The sequence below is a fragment of the Rhinopithecus bieti genome, unplaced genomic scaffold (assembly GCF_001698545.2).
Source record: "Rhinopithecus bieti isolate Rb0 unplaced genomic scaffold, ASM169854v2 scaffold_12088, whole genome shotgun sequence".
In the NCBI taxonomy this organism is placed as follows: Eukaryota; Metazoa; Chordata; class Mammalia; order Primates; family Cercopithecidae; genus Rhinopithecus; species Rhinopithecus bieti.
In genome coordinates, this window is record NW_016807975.1 from 3,378,871 (window position 1) to 3,398,444 (window position 19,574).

A 19,574-nucleotide genomic window follows, 5' to 3' on the forward strand; every position below is an offset into this window, starting at 1 on the left:
CAGAAAAGAGAAAGAGCCAGTGGTTGCTGAGACAGTAGAAGAGAAAAAGGAACCTATCCTAGTGTGTCCACCCTTACGAAGCCAAGCATACACACCACCTGAAGATCTCCAGAGTCGTTTGGAATCTTACGTTAAAGAAGTTTTTGGTTCATCTCTTCCTAGTAATTGGCAAGACATCTCCCTGGAAGATAGTCGTCTAAAGTTCAATCTTTTGGCACATTTAGCTGATGACTTGGGTCATGTAGTCCCTAACTCCAGACTCCACCAGATGTGCAGGGTTAGAGATGTTCTTGATTTCTATAATGTCCCTATTCAAGATAGATCTAAATTTGATGAACTCATTGCCAGTAATCTGCCTCCAAATTTGAAAATCACTTGGAGTTACTAAGCAATTTGGAAGAGAAACACATCAAAATCATTGTTTTTCCCTGAGCAAGGGGGCTGCTCATTAGACCTTTTGATACTTTACCATGTGAAATACTACCAGAACTGTTCTCTAAAACCACTTTTTCTGTAGAGGAATGTATCATCTCTTTTTTCCTTATATTATGAATGGACAAATAACGGACTTTCTATTTTCATATTTGCTGAAACCATTTTTTAAATGAAATTAGGTAATTATTAATTTATGAAAAGTTTTGAGAGGGCACTGTCATTAACTTGGGTTTAAGACAGGAGGACATTGCAAGTTCACACCCTTCATAGGCATAAAGTAGTTGCAAGAAAATATTTTCATCCTGTTAGGACTCATATTTAAGATAGAGTTATGCATTGCACATATACAAATAAACTTTTATTAGAGAGATACCTATAAAAGAAACATAAAAGTATGTTATATATTACTGACAGTTCTAGATTAATTTCTTTTAGAATTAAAGTAGATTTGTTAAAGTGTATTGTGTGTTGTAAATTTTTTAAGTGAAATTTGCTGGTGTTCTGCCTTGCCATTTCTTTCCAGTAAGTATAACTTTGAAAAAATTAGAATATGTGCCAGCTATTGAGTGCTGTGACTCTTCCTCATAAGAGATGTGCCAGATTCTATGTCTTATTGCGTATTCTCTTCAGAGGAGATGATGCTGATTTTAAACCTTTTGTTCTATAACTTTTAAAAAGTGGTGTTGAGTATTGACTAGAGTGGCAAGTCTTTGTATTTTAATGGACTTAATTTGTGGAAATTACTTAAATAGCAGGTTATCAGATGGTTCTGAATGACAAAGTTGTTAAATTCAGGATTATTGTTTTCAAGCTTTAGATATGGCTGGAGAGTAATGAGACAGAAAGAATGTCTTATATTGTTTTGACTGCTGACAATTCCTAAAGAAAAGTGATAGAAAGGTTTTTAACAAAAGAAATTGCATTCTCTTTCCCAGGGTGACTCCTTTGAAGAGGGCAAAATTCAGTTGGGAATATAAATTCTGGAATCTTTGTTAAGAAAATTAATTGACGGTATAGACATTCTCTACAAATATCATCCGCAGGCACTTCATTCAGGAACTTCAGGTGTCAGAATGCCTGGAGCTCTGGAGCTCAGACATTAGAGTTGATCCCTTGATATCCCTTTGGGATTAGTTCTAGGACACCTACTTGGATACCAAAGTCCACAGATGCCCAAGCCCCTTGTATGAAATGATGTAGTATTTGCATATTATGTATGCACATCCTTCCATATACTTTAAATCATCTTTAGATTACTTATAATACTGAATACAATGTAAATAGTATTTACAATTGTGAATACAATGCAAATAGTATGTAAATATGTAAATTGTGAAAACAATGTAGTTATGTAAATATGTAAAATTTAAAGCTATGTAAATATTTAGCTATGTAAATAGCTATATAAATAGTATTTACAATTGTGAATACAATGTAAATAGCTATGTAAATAGTTGTTATGCTGATTATTTAGGGAATAATCAGAAGGAAAAAAGTATACATATTCAGTACAGATGTAGTCATCTTCCCCTCCCATCTTCCCCCAACATTTTTGATCCACAATTGGTTGAATCCACAGATGGGGAACACACAGATACAGAAGACCTACTGTATATCCTTCTGCTTCTGCTGTGTAAAAGATTCAGCAAGAAATCATTGGAATTTTATGTACAGGATTTCATTATCTCATTTTCTATAGAATCTTTCCTTCTGATCCAGAGACACAGAAAAACAAAGGGCAAGATGGAAATAAGGGATGAAGAGGTCTATATGGAAAAACAGTTACAACTGGAGAGGTAACTGCAAAAACCAAGCAGCTTCATGTGATTGTTAGGACAGAAGAAATTTCTCCTTTGTAGCCTAAAGCAATATTCTGAAAATGTAATGTGCATATTAATCATTTGGGATCTTTTATTTATTCATTTTTTCATGTGGGGGATCTTTTAAAAATGCAAATTCTGATTCAGTAAGTCTGGAGTAGGTCCTGAGCTTCTGCATACTTCAAAAGCTGATTATATTTTGAGAACATGAATCTAGGTGCTAGTAATGAGGTGGGAGAGAAGTACTGCCACCTGAAACAACAGCCCTGGTAAATTTAGCCAACAAGGAGGGTAAACACATCCCAACAGGAAAGGTAAGCTGCATGTCCATCAGTACCTCTAGAGGGCATCACTGGTTTATAGTTCAATACAGTGAATATGTCAGAATAATGGCCTTTAGTTTTCCTGAAAGATTAAATTAGGCTTGCTGACTTGTTTAATGAGATAATCAAACATATATTGTAATTTTAAAGGGTTTACATTTTTAAAAATTTAATGATTGCTACATTAAAAAGGTATCAGTTAACTAATTTTACTTAGTTGGAACTTCTGTAAGCTTAGTAGGTATGCTACATAAAGCCTGCTAATAGAGATTCAGACTCAATGGAATGGTTTTACATATGTAATATATGTTTTAAACAGCATAAAATAGACTCCTCCCTCTCTTAACATGTCATTTTTCTGATTATAAAAGTAGCACATTGGTTTTAGAAAATTGGGGAAGAAAAAAGCAAAACAAGAATGAAAAAATAAACCTCTTTTGCCTCTCATAATTACCTAACATTTTGGTATATTTTCAAATGAAAAAAATTTTTTTCCTGTATTTTACAATTACTATGGCATCATGCTCCCCTTCACATTAGAAGCATTTCCCCATATTTTTAAATAGACAAGAATAACAAATTTGATTAATAGCATATTATTATGTAATTAGATGTCATGCAGTTATTTAACCAATGTTCAATTGGCTATTTAAATGGTTCCCAGTGTTTTGCTTTTCTGTTCTTTCTAATCCTGCTTTTCTAGTTCTTAGAGAATTGGTCTGCCATAAATCTTTCTACTCAGAAGTAGAAACTACTCTACTGTGAATTTCTTGACCCTAAACCTAGGAATGAACAATTCGGTCCTGCTTCTTTGATTCATAATCCCATTAGCCCATATTCTGTGAATCCTAAAACACAAAGTGACAAGGACCTTGAAATTTTCACTAGGTTGTTTCACAGTGCAAAAATCCTAAAGCTTTTACTTAAAAGGTTTCCAAATTTAAAAATAGTAACCTCTGATCCCATAGAATTCCAAAGTTAATCTTAGCTGTACAGTAACAGACTGGAACAACCATCAAAGTTCTGCTTTCCATCATGAAATACCAAATTCAAAATATGTAACACTGATGTAACAATAATATACTATCCGTATTCAAATTTCACCAATGCCCTGTAATGGCCTTTATAGCAATTTCACCTCCAATCTAGGATCCAATCCTGGTTTATTTAGTTGGTCATTATTATGTTTCTTGGTCTCATTTATTCTTCAGTAAATTTTTTCAAGTAATTGATTTCATATAAGTTACCAAGTTAGCATAAAATTGTTCGTAATATTCCCTAATTAATGGCAATTGGATCTATAATAACAAGCCCACTTTCATTTTGAGTTGTTATTTGTGTCCTATCTTGTTTTTAATCAGTCTAGGTTGTAGTTTATCCATTTTTAGCTTTGCCTTCCTTAAAAATTATTATTCATCATTCAGTTTGAAATATTTCCTAATTTCCAGTGTGATTTCTTTTTGACTCATGACTTATTTTCTATCTATCTATCTATATATATACACAGATATATATATATAAATATGTTTGATTTTCAAATATTTGGGAGTTTTCTAGATAGCTTACTGTTACTAATTTCTAATTTCATTGAGAATATATGATTTCAGTATTTTTACATGTATCAAGATTTTATGGTCTAACTTATGGCCTATCTTGTTGAACATGCCATGTACATTTGAAGTTGTTGAGGCGATTAGGGTAAGGTCATTATAGTGTTCAAATCTATGCCTTTACTGATTTTTTTCAAGTTTTCTACCAATTGTTAAAAGAGGGATTTAAACACCTCCACTCATGGTTATGAAATTGTCTATTTTTCCTATTTTTTTCTGTCAATTTTTGCCCCATATATCTTGAAATCCATTATTTGGATTTATGATTTTTATGACCTTGTCATATAGATATGTGATATTTATAATCTTTCATTACTGCTTTAGGTTTCTTATGCTTACTGTTGCATGGTATGTATTTTTTTCATTTATTTACTTGCATTCTGTTAATGTAAACTACATTAATAATTTTTCACCACAATCCAGACTCTCAGTAATCCTTTCCTTGCTTTTGTTTAAATATTTACTCCAAAAGTGTGGCCTATAGTTTTAGTTCAGCAAATATAAATTTTTAAGATTTATTTATGTGTATTTATGACTAGTTTCTAACAACATTATGTTTATAAGATTCATCCAGGTCATTGCATGTCGTTGTAATTTGTTTATTTTTGTTCTCTAGAAGAGGAATTGCTGGGTCAAAAGTTATTCATATTGTCACATTTATTAGACATTGTCAAATTGCTTTCCGAAGTGGTGGTACCAATTTATATTCCCTTAGTATGGCTTCAGTCTGAGTGATTTGCTTCCTAACTAACTCTTATTTTCGGAATTTTAAATTTTTGCCAACCTTATAGGTATGAAATATACCCCATGATTTTAATTTGCATTTCTTTGATAATAAATGAGTTAAGCCTTTTCCCATATACTTATGCTTGTGTCTCATTGTCTGTTAAGTACCTGTTTAAGACTTTTTCTCATATTCACCTGAGATTTTTGGACATTACATTTTAGGAATATTTTATGTATCCTAGTTAATAATTCTTAATCAATTGTAGCATAAGTCTTGTAAGGTAGCAGCTTGTAGTTTTCACGTATTTTATGGAGTATTTGGCTGATCAGACTTCCTTAAAATTAAGTTGAATTTACCAGTAGTTTCCTTTAAGTTCGTACTTTTTAAATGCTCTTATCACCTCAAAAAAGATCCAAAACTTTTATAGAGATAGTCCTTTTATTGTCGTGTAAAATCCTACTAACACTCCATTCTATAGCTATTTCAAGAAACTGTGTGAATTAGTTGAGGAGGATTAGTAGGAGATTTGGTGCTCCCCAAATTCTGAAAGTGGGGCTTGAGTATTTTATTACTCATTACTGTGATCACATTTGTATTTTTCAGCTTTTGTTGTCTCAGGAAAGAAAACATTTGCAAATGCAGATCCCTTCAGAAGTTACCTTGAGTATTTTATTGCAGAAGAAAAATATGCCCTGATGGTACCAATAGGGGTCAAACAACTTCTATAAAGAAAATTACTAAAATATGTGAGTAAAATGTAGTGGCAGTCCCTAAGAGGGAGGGATTTAGAGAGAACAGAAAATGAAGAGGGAAAATAGTGATACATTTATTGGGTTCAATAACTGTTAAAAATTAATAGGAAACTAGAGCAAGAGGTATGTGGTAACCTAGCACTTAAGTTAGCTCTGTTATACTTCCAAAGGCATATTTGAGGTTTTGGCCTTCTGGGCAACTTTTGGTAGAGTGTCTGTCATTTTTCCTTTACTGCTGGTAAAGAAGACTCAAGAGGAAGAATCCAGGTACTTTGTATTTTAATCAGGACTATTTCTTTTGGGCCGATTGGAAATAAGTTAAAATCTCAGCTCTTGAATTAAATCAGTTTATTTACTTCAGTGTTTGGAATTTTAGCAGTTCATGAAGACAACTAGTCTTTCTGCTCATTTCATAATCACAGCTATAGAGTTGCTAGGAGTGTTCAGATAAGTGTGTCTTTTCATTTTGATTTGCTTAGAAAGGATGTCAGTAGGGACTTGCTATTATGACGATATTGAGCTAGAATTTATATTTTTGAGGAAAATGAAAGGCTATCAGAAGTCATTTGTTAAAATTTCTTTATTCTGTCTTCCCAATCCTTATCAATATTTCTCCCTCTTTTAAAAGACTATTGCCTAGAATTTTATAGAATAAGCCCTCCTATTCTGGGAAACTGTATTGTGGTCCTATTTATATTTTGTTTGAAGGGTAATTTTCTTTTAATGTAAGACTAATGCCATGTTAGAATTAGATGCTGTGAAAATATTTCTTGAATCTTTGAATATACATTTTACCTATTTATGCAATTCAGGAATGATTTCTGGTAGTGAAATGTAATGTTAAAAAATACCCAAAAAAGCGAGTATAAGTTGAGCTAAAGTTAATGACTTTCTAATTGACTTTTTTCTGTTTGGGCACACTGGTTGATACATGTGATATTTGAATAGAAATAAATTTAATGGATAATATTGTTAGGGGTGGCGAATATCTGAGTTACTGGTGGCAAATCTGTATGGGTCTGCAGCAGTCTCATTTCTTGCCTCCTCAAAAGAAAGAATTCAACTGAGGGGCATAAGGCAGTAAAAGAGACGGAAGCAAGTTTCAGAGCAGGAGCAGAAGTTTATTAAAAAGCTTTAGAGCGGGAAAGAAAGGAAAACACAGTTGGGAGAGACCCAAGCAGGCATCTTGGAGGTCAAGTGCCTTGTTTAACCTTGAACCTAGGATTTTATATGCTGGCCTACTTCTGGCATCTTGCACCCCTTTCCCTTCATCCTTCCCGTAAGGGTTAAAGGGAACCACCCACATGCATGGTGCCCTGCTTATGCTTGGGATGTGAGCATGCACAGTGTGTTTACTGGAGTTTCATACATGCTCATCTGAGGCTTTCTTTCGAATTCTGGTGGAATGCCCCTGGAAGGTCATACTCCGCCATTTTGCCTCTTAATGCACATGTTCAAGCTCATTCGCCCAGTTCCTGAAAGCTGCCAATTACCAATTTCAGGTGTTTTTATCTATTGAGAAACTGCCTTTCCCTGGTGCTGACTGTGACCAATTGTTATTTTAGAGAAGCAGAGTGACCATCACCTGATAGTCACCTCACATTCTGGTGGGTGGGGGGAACTCTCTCCTGCCTGACTCATGCTTGACTAGCTACCTACTGTAACAATATGTAGAAGAAATACTATACTTTAAGCTTATTTAGAGTAGGAACTGCATCTTATCTGTCAGTGACTATGACATGTAGACCCTTGATAAATTCTTTTTGAAATACTAATCAATTTGACTAAGAGTTGGAAATGTAGATTCCATTCTGAGTCTTATGTATTTCTGTATGACCTTAAGTACTCAATTTCTTGATTACAAGAAAAGAAATGAAATATGGCACTTGGAAGCTATAGTATCACTTATTTTTAAGCTTCTTAGGAAACAGATGCAATGTTTACTCACCACTGAATTATCATTCTCAGCACCTCTCTCTCTGTAGGCTCATTCTTGTCAGCATGTATTTATGTCTGTGTCTGTCTCATCTCTCATCTATATATACACATATATATGCAACACAAACACTGTTGCATATATTTTCTTTTACTTTCAATCTGTCTTTTTTTGACAATGTGTTTCTGAAAAACAACCACTTGCTTTTTCAACTAGTTTGACAATCTGTCTTCTTTTTTATTTCTATGTATGTATTTATTTTAGAGATAGGATTTCAGTTCTTTCTCCCAGAGTGGAGTCAGCTCTTTCACCAAGTGGCATGATCACAGCTCACTGCATCCTCAACCTCTCAGACTCAAGCAATTCTTCTGCCTCGACCTCTCAAGCAGCTGGGACTACAAGTGTGCCCCACCACACCCAACTAATTTTTACTTTTTTTTTTTTTTTTTGTAGAGATGGGATCTCACTGTGTTGCCCAGGCTGGTCTCAACCTCCTGGAATCAAGTGATCCTCACACCTCAGCCTCCCAAAGTGCTAGGATTACAGGCATGAGTCACTATGCCTGGCCTGTGTCTCCTAACTGGAGTGTTTGATCTGTTTATATTTAATGTAATTATTAATACATTTGGGTTTAAAACTCCCATCTTGGTAGTTGTTTTCCATTTATCCCATTTATTATTTGCTCCTTTATTCCTCCTTTCCTGTTGTGGCAGATTGCATTTCCCAAAGATGTATACACAAATGCACATACAAATACACACACAAGGCCAGGTGTGTGTGGCTTTGCCTGTAATCCCAGCACTTTTGGGAGGCTGAGGCAGGCAGATCATTTGAGGTCAGGAGTTCGAGGCCAGCCTGACCAACATGCTGAAACCTCATCTCTACCAAAAAAATAGAAAAAAAATTAGCTGGGCATGGTGGGGGCACCTGTAATCCCAGCTACTGGGGAGGCTGAGAAGCGGAGATTGCAGTGAGCCGAGTTTGCACCACTGCACTCCAGCCTGGGCGACAGAGCAAGACTCCATCTTAAAAAGCAAATACACATACATATTTCATCCGCTTAAAAAAAAATGTACAATGTGATTGACATTTCTCCTACTGTTAATAGGTATCAGTGTTTTCTCCACTTGAATTTTGATGGGAGCTTGTGACTGCTATTAAATGGCAGAGATTATGCTATGTGATTTCCAACGCTAGGATATAAAAAGGATACAGCTTTTACCTAGCTTTTTCTCTCTTGTGCTGCTTGCCCTTCCAACCCAGCCACCATGCTGTGAGTAAGCTTGCTCTGTGGTAAGTGAGCAGGTCTATGCAAACCTACCCGCAAAGGCCAAGGGAGCTGAGACACTGAACAAAGAGAGTGACCAAACAGTTTCTCAGAGAGAAACATTTAATAGGGGCTTACAAACAGAAGCTATGTCTCAGGCAGCTGTGAGACAAAGGATTCCCTCACTGTTACTCCCCAGACCCAGGGTTGATATACCATAGGGAAAGGATAATCATGCTTCAGCAGGAATATGTAGGAATTTGCCTAAGGGTAGGATTTATGGTAAGTGCTCTTATATAAGAGATAGTAGATAAGGCAGAAATCTTAGAGGCATTCCTAGAAGTGGGGTTAATCAGATGTTAACATGGCAGATTAGAATCCAAGATGGAGTTGCTATAACCTCCACACTCCAGCTTTCTAATCAGGCTCTTAGAATCTCACACACTCTCCTCTTCTTCAGTGGTCCTTGAGTTTAGAGGAAGGGTGCTTGATATTGTATAGCTTTAGCAGCAGTGTATTGGCAATGGGAAACAGATCAGGCCCAGTGGGATTTCAGATGAGGAAAAATGCATAGGCTTTCTTGAAGCATCTCTAGTCTTTGCAGTACCATGATTTTTATTTTCTCAGATGAAGTAAAACAATGAGAGATAAATAACATTAATATTCACATAAGGACTACAGTCAAAAAGAGAATTTGTATGCCAGAGCAAAAAAAGAAAAAAACTATTCCATTAGGGAGTCAACTAAAAACAACATGAAGAAAATTAAAACTGGGTTTGTCTTTAGAGACTTGTAGCCAAAAAATAATTTAGGATTTAGTCCAAATTGTAGGCAAGTAATAAAAACGATGGTTAAGACTAGAATCTAGGCCGGGTGTGGTGGCTCACGCCTGTAATCTCAGCACTTTGGGAGGCCGAGGCAGGCGGATCACGAGGTCAGGAGATCAAGACCATGCCGGCTAACATGGTGAAACCCCGTCTCTACTAAAAATACAAAAAATTAGCCGGGCATAGTGGTGGGCACCTGTTGTCCCAGCTACTTGGGAGGCTGAGGCAGGAGAATGGCGTGAACCTGGGAGGCAGAGCTTGCAGTGAGCTGAGATTGTGCACTGCACTCCAGCCTGAGCAAAAGAATAAGACTCTGTTTCAAAAAAACAAAAAAAAAAACCTAACCATGGGTGTACAATAGTTTTTTTCTGAAACGTAATTTTTTTTCTAAGTTTCTCTATTTCTACCAAGGCTAAATTATTGTAGGACCAATTTATTTGCAAAATGAATTTTAGTCTTACTATACTTGACCTGATTATTTGCATAAAGTGCAGCAAGAATAGTGATTGGCCATATAAGTTCTTTTAAAATTGGCTTTTTTGGAACTTTTAAATAAAGATCTCAGACTTTTTAAAGCCTTGAGGCTAACAAAGCCAGGGATTTGCCATCAGGCTGCAATAGCTGTATAAATTGGGTGAATTCTTCTAAAGATTTCCAAATAACTAGAGGTTCCTGGGATCACACCTGTAATCCCAGCACTTTGGGAGGCTGAGGCAGGCGGATCACCTGAGATCAGGAGTTGGAGACCAGTCTGGCCAACATGGCAAAACCTCGTCTCTACTAAAATATAAACATTAGTCGGGTGTGGTGGCAGGCACCTGTAATCCCAGCTACTCAGGAGGCTGAGGCAGGAGAAGCACTGTAACCTGGGAGGCGGAGATTGCAGTGAGCAGAGATTGTTCCCTTGTACTCTAGCCTGAGCAAGAGCGAAACTCCATCTCAAAAACAACAACAACAACAAAGTGACATTCTTTACTTACCACAGGTCAGGAACCTTATAAAGGACTGTAGAGAAGGTACTAGGCCAGTCTTTCTAAGGGTTTTTGGTGGGTTTTTTTGTTTTTTTTTTTGTTTTGTTTTGTTTTTTTGTTTGTTTGTTTGAGACGGAGTCTTGCTCTGCCACCCGGGCTCGGAGTGGCAGTGGGCCGGATCGTCAGCTCTATGTCTGCAAGTCGCTTTCCGTTTCTCTCTCCTGTAGTTTAGCCATTCTCCTGGCCTCAGGCCTCCCGAGTGAACGCTCGGGACACTACAGGCGCCCGCCTCGTCGCCCGGCTTAGTTTTTTGTATTTTTTAGTAGGAACGGCGGTTTCACCGCTGTTAGCAGGATGGTCTCGATCTCTGACCTCCGTATCTCGCCGCGTCGTCGGCCTCGCCAAGGAGTGCTGCGACTCGTTACAGGGCTTGAGCGCATCGGCGCGCCGCGGCCCCGGTGGTTGTCCTGTTTTTCTTTTTTTATATCAGCTTTATTTAGAAATCAACCTCAATTTCTCAAAGATAAAAGTTCAGATGGATCATTCTGAGAAAATATGCCCATTAAGCCTTGGCAAAATAACCAGTTTCTCCAGTGTGTCCTCATATAAAAGAAAACATATTCTTACTGAATTTATGTAAATAACTATATTGCCATAAAATAAGAATACTCACAAATAGTTCCCAAATTTTAGAGAATTCAGGTAGAAAGGTAAATTTTTCTCACAAAAGTATATTTTACTCAATTGTTATAAACTCTAAGTAGCTCAGAAGAAGAAAGGTGTATTAGCCAGGTTCTTTAGAGGGACAGAACTAACAGGATATATGTATGTATAAAAGGGAGTTTATTAAGGAGAATTGACTTACACGATCACAAGATGAAGTCCCACAATAGGCCCTCTGCAAGTTGAGGGACAAAGAAGCCAGTAGTCGATCGGTTCAAGTTCCAAAACCTCCAAAGTAGAGAAGCCAAGAGTGCAGCCTTCAGTCTGTGCCCAAAGGCCCAAGAGCCCCTGGCAAACCACTGGTGTAAGTTCAAGAGTCCAAAAGCTGAAGAACTTGGAGTCTGATGTTCGAGGACAGGAAGCATCCAGCATGGGAGAAAGATGGCCAGAAGACTCAGCAAGTCAGCTTCTCCCACCTTCTCCCTGCTTTATTCTAGCCCTGCTGGCAGCTGACTGGATGGTGCTCACCCACACTGAGGGTGGGTCTGCCTCTCTCAGTCCACTGACTGAAATGTTAATCTTTGGCAACACTATCACAGACACACCCAGGAACAATACCTTACATCTTTCAATCCAATCACGTTGACAGTGAATATTAACCATCACACAAGGTTTTCTTGACTCTTTAATCAGACAGAGTAGCAGCCTTCCAAATAGGGTGTGATCAATTAACCTTGGTACTGCCATTTACAAACTAAGCAGCTGTTTGTAAGGCAAGTGAGAGCTATTTATTGGACAGTAGAATCCAGCAGTTCCTCACACAGTTCCAGAGTCATTCCTAGGGGGAAAGAGGCTCCCTGCACATGAATGTCTCCTCCTTGCACTTCCCAGGTAGACTGACCCTATATAAACCACTTGTATTTTATTATGGAACTCTTTTGGGTACTACTGTCCCCATTAGAATGTTTCTCTGACATCACCCCAGACACCATGAGGATTTTAGCTTTCAAAACCATTTGTGGTGTCTCTCTCCTGTAATCCCAACACTTTAGGAGGCCAAGGCAGGTGCATCACTTAAGCCCAGGAATTTGAGACCAGCCTGGCCAACATGGCAAAACCTCATCTCTACCAAAAATACAAAAATTGGCCGGGCGTGGTGGCGCATGCCTGTAGTCCCAGCTAGTCAGGAGGCTGAGGCAGGAGGATTGCTTGAACCCATGAGGCAGAGGTTGCAGTGAACAAAGATTGCACCACTGGATTCCAGTCTGGTCGACAGAGTGAGACCCTGTCTCAAAAACAAACAAAAACAAACATTTTATGTCCTTTAGTCATAGGAGTAACTTCAGTTAACATCCCATAGCAAGGCAGTAAATGCCTTTCAAGTGGAAATTCTCTAGTCCAGAGTCCTGATAGTTGCTGCTGGGAGGTATTCACAGGCTTTTGCTAAAAGCTACAATAAACATTCTACAAAGAGCTATCAAATAGAGAATTTGTCCCTGGCAGCATTCTAACTTCTACTCTACCCTCTCTGGACTTGAAAATCTTATTGGTTCCCATTTAGTGCGTCCAATTAATATTGCTCAAAGGGTGGATTTATATGCCTTCTCTTTACAGTACTAGGTAGAGGAAATATTCTCCAGTTACATATAATCTCTCTTCCCATAAAACATCTAGGTAAAGGAGACACAACTTTCTTACATAAAGCCTATTTAAACATTTCAACTTTTTTTTTAAGTTCTGGGATACATGTGCTGAACCTGCAGGTTTGTTACATAGGTGTACATGTGCCATGGTGGTTTGCCACACCTATCAACACGTCATCTAGGATTTAAGCCCTGCATGCATTAGGTATTTGTCCTAATGCTCTCCCTCCCCTTGCCTCCCACCCCCCGATAGGCCCTAGTGTGTGATGTTCCCCTCCCTGTGTTCATGTGTTCTCACTGTTCAACTCCCACTTGTGAGTGAGAACATGTGGCGTTTGATTTTCTGTTCCTATGTTAGTTTGTTGAGGATGATAGTTTCCATCTTCATCCATGTCCCTGCAAAGGATAGGAACTCATTCTTTTTTATGGCTGCATAGTATTCCATGGTGAAAATGTGCCACATTTTCTCTATACTGTCTAACATTGATGGGCATTTGGGTTGGTTCCAAGTCTTTGCTATTGTAAATAGTGCTGCAATAAACATATGTGTGCATGTATCTTTACAGTAGAATGATTTATAATCCTTTGGGTATATATCTAGTAATGATATTGCTGGGTCAAATGGTATTTCTGGTTCTAGATCCTTGAGGAATCGCCATACTGTCTTCTACAATGGTTGAAGTAATTTACACTCCCACCAACAGTGTACGATAGTTCCTATTTCTTCACATCCTCTCCAGCATCTGTTGTTTCTTGATTTTTTAATGATCACCATTCTAACTGGCATGAGATATGATCTCATTGTGGTTTTGATTTGCATTTCTCTAATGACCAGTGATGATGAGCTTTTAATTTTTATATGTTTGTTGGCTGCATAAATGTCTTCTTTTGAGAAGTGTCTGTTCATATCCCTCACCTGCTTTTTGATGAGGCAGTTTGTTTTTTTCTTGTAAATTTGTTTAAGTTCCTTGTAGATTCTGGATGTTAGCCCTTTGCCAGATGGATAGATTGCAAAAATTTTCTTTCGTTCTGTAGGCTGCCTGTTCACTCTGATGATAGTTTCTTTTGCTGAGCAGAAGCTCTTTAGTTTAATTAGATCCCATCTGTCAATTTTGGCTTCTGCTGAAATTGCTTTTGGTGTTTTAGTCATGAAGTCTTTGCCTGTGCCTATGTCCTGAATGGTATTGCCTAGGTTTTCTTCTAGGGTTTTATGGTTCTAGGTTTTACATTTAAGTCTTTAATCCATCTTGAATTAATTTTTGTATAAGGTGTAAGGAAGAGGTCCAGTTTCCATTTTCTGCATATGGCTAGCCAGTTTTCCCAGGACCATTTATTAAATAGCGAATCCTTTCCCTATTGCTTGTTTTTATCAGGTTTATCGAAGATCAGATGGTCGTAGATGTGTGGTGTTATTTCTGAGGCCTCTATTCTGTTGCATTGGTCTATAGCTCTGTTTTGGTACCAGTACCATGCTGTTTTGGTTAATGTAGCCTTGTAGTATAGTTTGAAGTCAAGTAGTGTGATACCTCCAGCTTTGTTCTTTTTGCTTAGGATTGTCTTGGCTATATGGGCTGTTTTTTGGTTTCATATGAAATTAAAATAGTTTTTTCTAGTTCTGCAAAGAAAGTGAATGGAAGCTTGATGGGAATAGCACTGACTTTATAAATTACTTTGGGCAGTATGGCCATTTTCACAATATCAACTCTTCCTATCCATGAGCATGGATTTTTTTCCCCGTTTATTTATGTCCTCTCTTATTTCCTTGAGCAGTGGTTTGTAGTTCTCCTTGAAGAGATCCTTCACATCCCTTGTAAGTTGTATTCTATATATTTTATTCTCTTTGTAGCAATTGTGATTGGGAGTTCATTCATGATTTGGCTCTCCGCTTGTCTCATATTGGTGTATAGTAATGCTTGTGATTTTTGCACATTGATTTTGTATCCTGAGACTTTGCTCAAGTTGTTTATCAGCTTAAGGAGTTTTTAGGCTGAGATGATGGGGTTTTCTAAATGTAGAATCATGTCATCTGCAAACGGACAATTTGTCTTCCTCTCTTCCTATTTGAAAACCCCTTATTTCTTTCTCTTGCCTCATTGCCCTGGCCAGAACTTCCAGTACTATGTTGAATAGGAGTGGTGACACAGGATATCCTTGTCTTGTGCTGGTTTTCAAAGGGAATGCTTCCAACTTTTGCCCATTCAGTATGATATTGGCTATGGATTTATCATAAATAGCTCTTATTATTTTGAGATATATTCCATCAGTACCCAGTTTTTTGAGGGGTTTTAGCATGAAGGGGTGTTGTAAACATTTTAGCTTTTATAATCCTATCAATCCTTATATTTTATGCTCTAGTCTCAGGAACTTCTGTACTCCACCCCCAGACCATTTTACCCTCTCTTGTGAAAAAAGCTTTGGGTTCCCAGCAAGGGGTTGAGCCAAGGGATGTGGGCCTTTTTGTCAATCTTTATCTGATTAGCCTGTCTCCACATTGCCCCAGGACGTTATTAATCAGCTTTCTCATTGTAATTTTGCCTTCTGATTTTGAAACTTCCCCAATCTGGTGTAAATACAGGAAACTGGTTTGGTGCTCTTTAATGTTGGGGAACCAGTAGGGGCTCCCTTTGGTCCACTCAACATTTGATAGTGTTGTATTAAGACTCAAAAGGTAAACAAAAATTTTATTATCTCTCATTAATACTATCCGAAAATCTTGTTCAAAAGAGAAAACTAAATTTTACTTTGTATTAGAGTATTATCAATACTAAAGCTAATTTTAATAAAACCTTATGAATGATTTCATTGACTCTCACTCAGCTTTTGACCACACAAGAATTCCATAAACCTTTTATATATCCGAAGGAATATAAATAAGTCATTCTACCATAAAGACACATGCATATGAATGTTCATTGCAGCACTATTCACAATAACTTCACAATTTCAAAGACATGGAATCTACCTCAGGCCCCTTAATGCCCTCTTACAAAATTGTTTTCTATTTTTCTCTTTCTCCAGCTTTTAGATCTATTTAGTTTTATCTACATCGTTTTTTTCCATTGATTTTGAAACAATCTTTAAAATACCACTAAACCAGGCCAGCATGCCTACATGCTCCCTAGGTGCTGCTAGTCTGTGTGCATGAGTGGGAGGTGGCAGGCCTCCAACTTCAGCCTTCTCTGCTGACTGTTCTAGTGAGTTGTTGCCAGCCATGAACCATTTTGGTACCTGGTTGGTGGGAGGCACGGTGACCTCGTTGCTGCCACTGAAAGCCTGTAACAATGAAAATCTCAGCAAAATTGGCATGTCTTTGGATGATATCATCAAACTAAATTGAAAGGAAGGAAAGAAGCAGACTTTTCTAACTGGAGCCTGGCAATTCAGGATGAGCTTATGATGGAGAATCCAATAGAATTCTGGATTTGGCAAGACTAGTCTGAGCCACAGAGGAAGAGTAATGCCTGGAAAGAGATAGCTTTATGGAGTTATCACTGGCCTTGCATCTAGGAAGGCAACTGGAATTCACAAAGAAATTAGTCCTATGTATCATCCATCTCTAAGTGACAGGAATATAGAACGCTATTTTCTAGTGTTAAAAAGGAAGGGAAGGCTAGGCGCGGTGGCTCAAGCCTGTAATCCCAGCACTTTGGGAGGCCAAGATGGGTGGATCACTAGGTCAGGAGATCGAGACCATCCTGGCTAACACGGTGAAACCCCTCTCTACTGAAAATACAAAAAACTAGCCAGGTGAGGTGGCGGGCGCCTGTAGTCCCAGCTACTCGGGAGGCTGAGGCAGGAGAATGGCATAAACCCTGGAGGCGGAGCTTGCAGTGAGCTGAGATCCGGCCACTGCACTCCAGCCTGGGCGACAGAGCCAGACTCCCTCTCAAAAAAAAAAAAAAAGGAAGGGAAACCTTCTGAGACTAATACGAAGTGCAGAAAAACCAGTTGCAGTTCTCAAGAGACCTAACCAGCTAAACAGAAAAAAATAACATTACAGACAATTTTACCAAGAGTGGAAATAAATTAAACCATCACAAACACAAGCGTTAGGCAAATTTTATTTTCAGAAGAGACCTAAAGGTTCAGGCACAGTTGAACAAAAGAGCAATTGCTGGTTAATGTAGCAGGAAAGAGAACTCATCAATGGCAGACTTTTGTTGCAGGACTTCTTTTTAGTTCAGCTAAAGATATGGTCCTTGTCCCATGGCCACAAAAATTTAGGCTCACAGACAATTTGCAGAGTGAGAAAAATGGAACTTATTGGGCAAAAAAGAGAAAAGAGGGAACAGTGACCTTCCGCAAAGCCAGAATTGCCACTAGTGCGCTCCATGCCTGGTCATTTGAATCCAAGGCTCCACCCAGGAAGAGGAGGGGCCAGGTTCCTCCCTACTGCAGATGGTAGGAACTTCTGTGGCACCTGGGTGTGCATTACTCCCAGTGCGTAGGCGGTTGCAGTTTTTCCATGGACTCCTCACCTGGCTGTCTCACTTTCACCACCAACAGAGGAATTTTGACTCTGTCTATGGACAATCCTGGAGCAGTGCAATGCCCAGTAACACAGAAATCAGGATTAATTCATACTGCTGTATCTTCATTTTTAACAAAATGGAAGCAATGTGAAATAAAGAAAGTTCCTAAAGTGGTCCCCTACAATTGACATAAACAGTGCTGGATAAAAGACAGAGATGACTTTGAATGAGAAGTTTAGGATCCTGAAGGAACAAAGAGCTGCTCTGACAACAAAGAAGGAAGCTGTTGTGTAACTGTATTAGTCTGTTCTCACAGTGCTAATAAAGACATACCTGAGAGTAGGTAATTTATAAAGGAAAGAGGTTTAATGGACTCAAAGTTTCACATGACTGGAGAGGCCTCAAAATCATGGCAGAAGACAAAGGAGAAGCAAAGGCATGTCTTACATGGTGGCTTACATGGTGGAGAGCTTGTGCAGGGGAACTCCCATTTATAAAACCATCAGATCTTGTGAGACTTATTCACTACCATGAGAACAGTATGGAGGGAACCACGCCCATGATTCAATTATTTCCACCTGGCCCTGCCCTTAACATGTGGGGATTATTACAATTCAAGGTTGAGACTTGGTTGGGGACACAGCCAAACCATATCAGTAATCACAGGATTGATCCCATATCAAAGGGACTTTTGAGTGATGACTCTGAAAAATTGAATTGCTTGAAGAGTTCATCATAGAAATTCAAGAAACTCTGCTTCAAAATATTCACAAGGCCAACTCATTTTATTTTGAAGATTTTTTTAAAAAATAAAACAGGTATAATATAATGCCCTGAGAGAATAACAGGGAATATACCTGTTCTTAAAGATTTCATTGTTGGCTCAGATAGAACAATTATCTATTTGACTTCTTCGGTTCCTCTTGTAGCAGAAGGAAGATAGAAAGATAGAAATTGATTATTTTTATGATAGTGGTATTTAGGACCTCATTGCCTTTGCCAATTTTTTTAGACTTTATCATGACAAATCTTGGTCTTCTGAGATATGAGTAGGTCCCTTTGTTGCTGTCATTTATCCTTTAATAGTGTGGATGTAATAAATACAGTTGCCTTGTCTTCATTAGAGAGATTTTTTAAAATATTGGAATTCTAGTTTGGAGTTTTAAGATTTATGGAAATGTATGAAACTTGGTTCATTTTTCAGGTACGTTTTAGGCTAATGCCACAGAATTATGAATTTTTAGTGCTGAACTTATAACAAGAACTGTGGCTCTAGGCATTAGTCTCAGATTAAAATGTTGGTGCTTGAAGGCTGAAAATCCGTATTTACAAAGTTATCTGATAGGGCCTTGGAGGAGAGGATTCAGTTTAAAAATCTGACAGTTTGTATTTAGTAAATGAAAACATGAGAGGAAGTAGCAAGTTGAAAGACGGTAACTGAGATGAAAAACTTCAAAACTTAGGTCATACGTGTACTGTTTGGATTTAGTGCACTTGAGTCTAGTGTCCACAAATAATTCTTCAAACGGTATTTAGAAGAATTATAATTATTAAATGAATTGAGTCCCTCGGACATTTTGGTAGTAAAATTAATAGCCATAAAGTCCTAAACTTTATTTGAAAAGTTACTTCTCATTTGAAAAGTTAAAATTTATGAGCTTTGAAGCTTGCTAAATTAATTTACAGCGCCAAAACCAAAATATACTTGTATATGTCACAAATAACAGATGCAAAATATGTAATAGAATTACATTGTACCTTGTTGTTTACCATTCACTGATTTCTTGTATGGTATAAAGTTCAGTAATGATGGGGAGAAAAGGGCTCCACCCCTACCCCCCAGACCTCTGAAGGGCGGGAGGAGTAACTGTTTGCCAAGATAGTGCTGAGTCCTCAGATGTTGTACACTATAAATTATAGTATAACGACAAATTCAGCAAAATGTTCCAGCTATAAGTTACAAGTCTGGTCATTTTGAAGCTTGACATTTGAGTTGCTATAATGTTAAAAACATCCAAGTAGGTGATAGTTTCTCTAGAGTATATTACTAATGTTGACTTTTCCTGTAAAACAAAACATCGTTATCATTCAGCCTGCCTTGCATTGTATACTAGACTTAATTGTTGTC

The 19,574-nt window shown here is 37.8% G+C and overlaps 2 protein-coding genes and 1 pseudogene across 4 annotated transcripts in view; all 3 read left to right on the forward strand.

The window, feature by feature from the left end:
• Positions 1 to 896, forward strand: part of MRPL50 (mitochondrial ribosomal protein L50) — a 9,026-nt gene extending 8,130 nt beyond the window's left edge. Inside the window, exon 2 of the mRNA XM_017884343.1 lies at positions 4 to 896. Within this exon, the coding sequence (XP_017739832.1) occupies positions 4 to 388 (385 nt within the window). The 3' untranslated portion in view covers positions 389 to 896. The remainder of the gene's footprint in view (positions 1 to 3) is intronic.
• Positions 897 to 2,137: 1,241 nt separating this feature from the next.
• Positions 2,138 to 19,574, forward strand: part of BAAT (bile acid-CoA:amino acid N-acyltransferase) — a 31,370-nt gene continuing 13,933 nt past the window's right edge. For 2 of the 3 annotated variants that reach the window (XM_017884339.1, XM_017884341.1), the window contains exon 1: positions 5,837 to 5,934. The gene's annotated coding sequence lies outside the window, so the exon portion shown is untranslated. Of the gene's footprint in view, positions 2,232 to 5,518; positions 5,662 to 5,836; positions 5,935 to 19,574 lie in introns of those variants that run through there. The other variant, XM_017884340.1, reaches the window with a different exon arrangement.
• On the forward strand, positions 16,186 to 17,740 carry LOC108537138 (UAP56-interacting factor pseudogene; annotated as a pseudogene).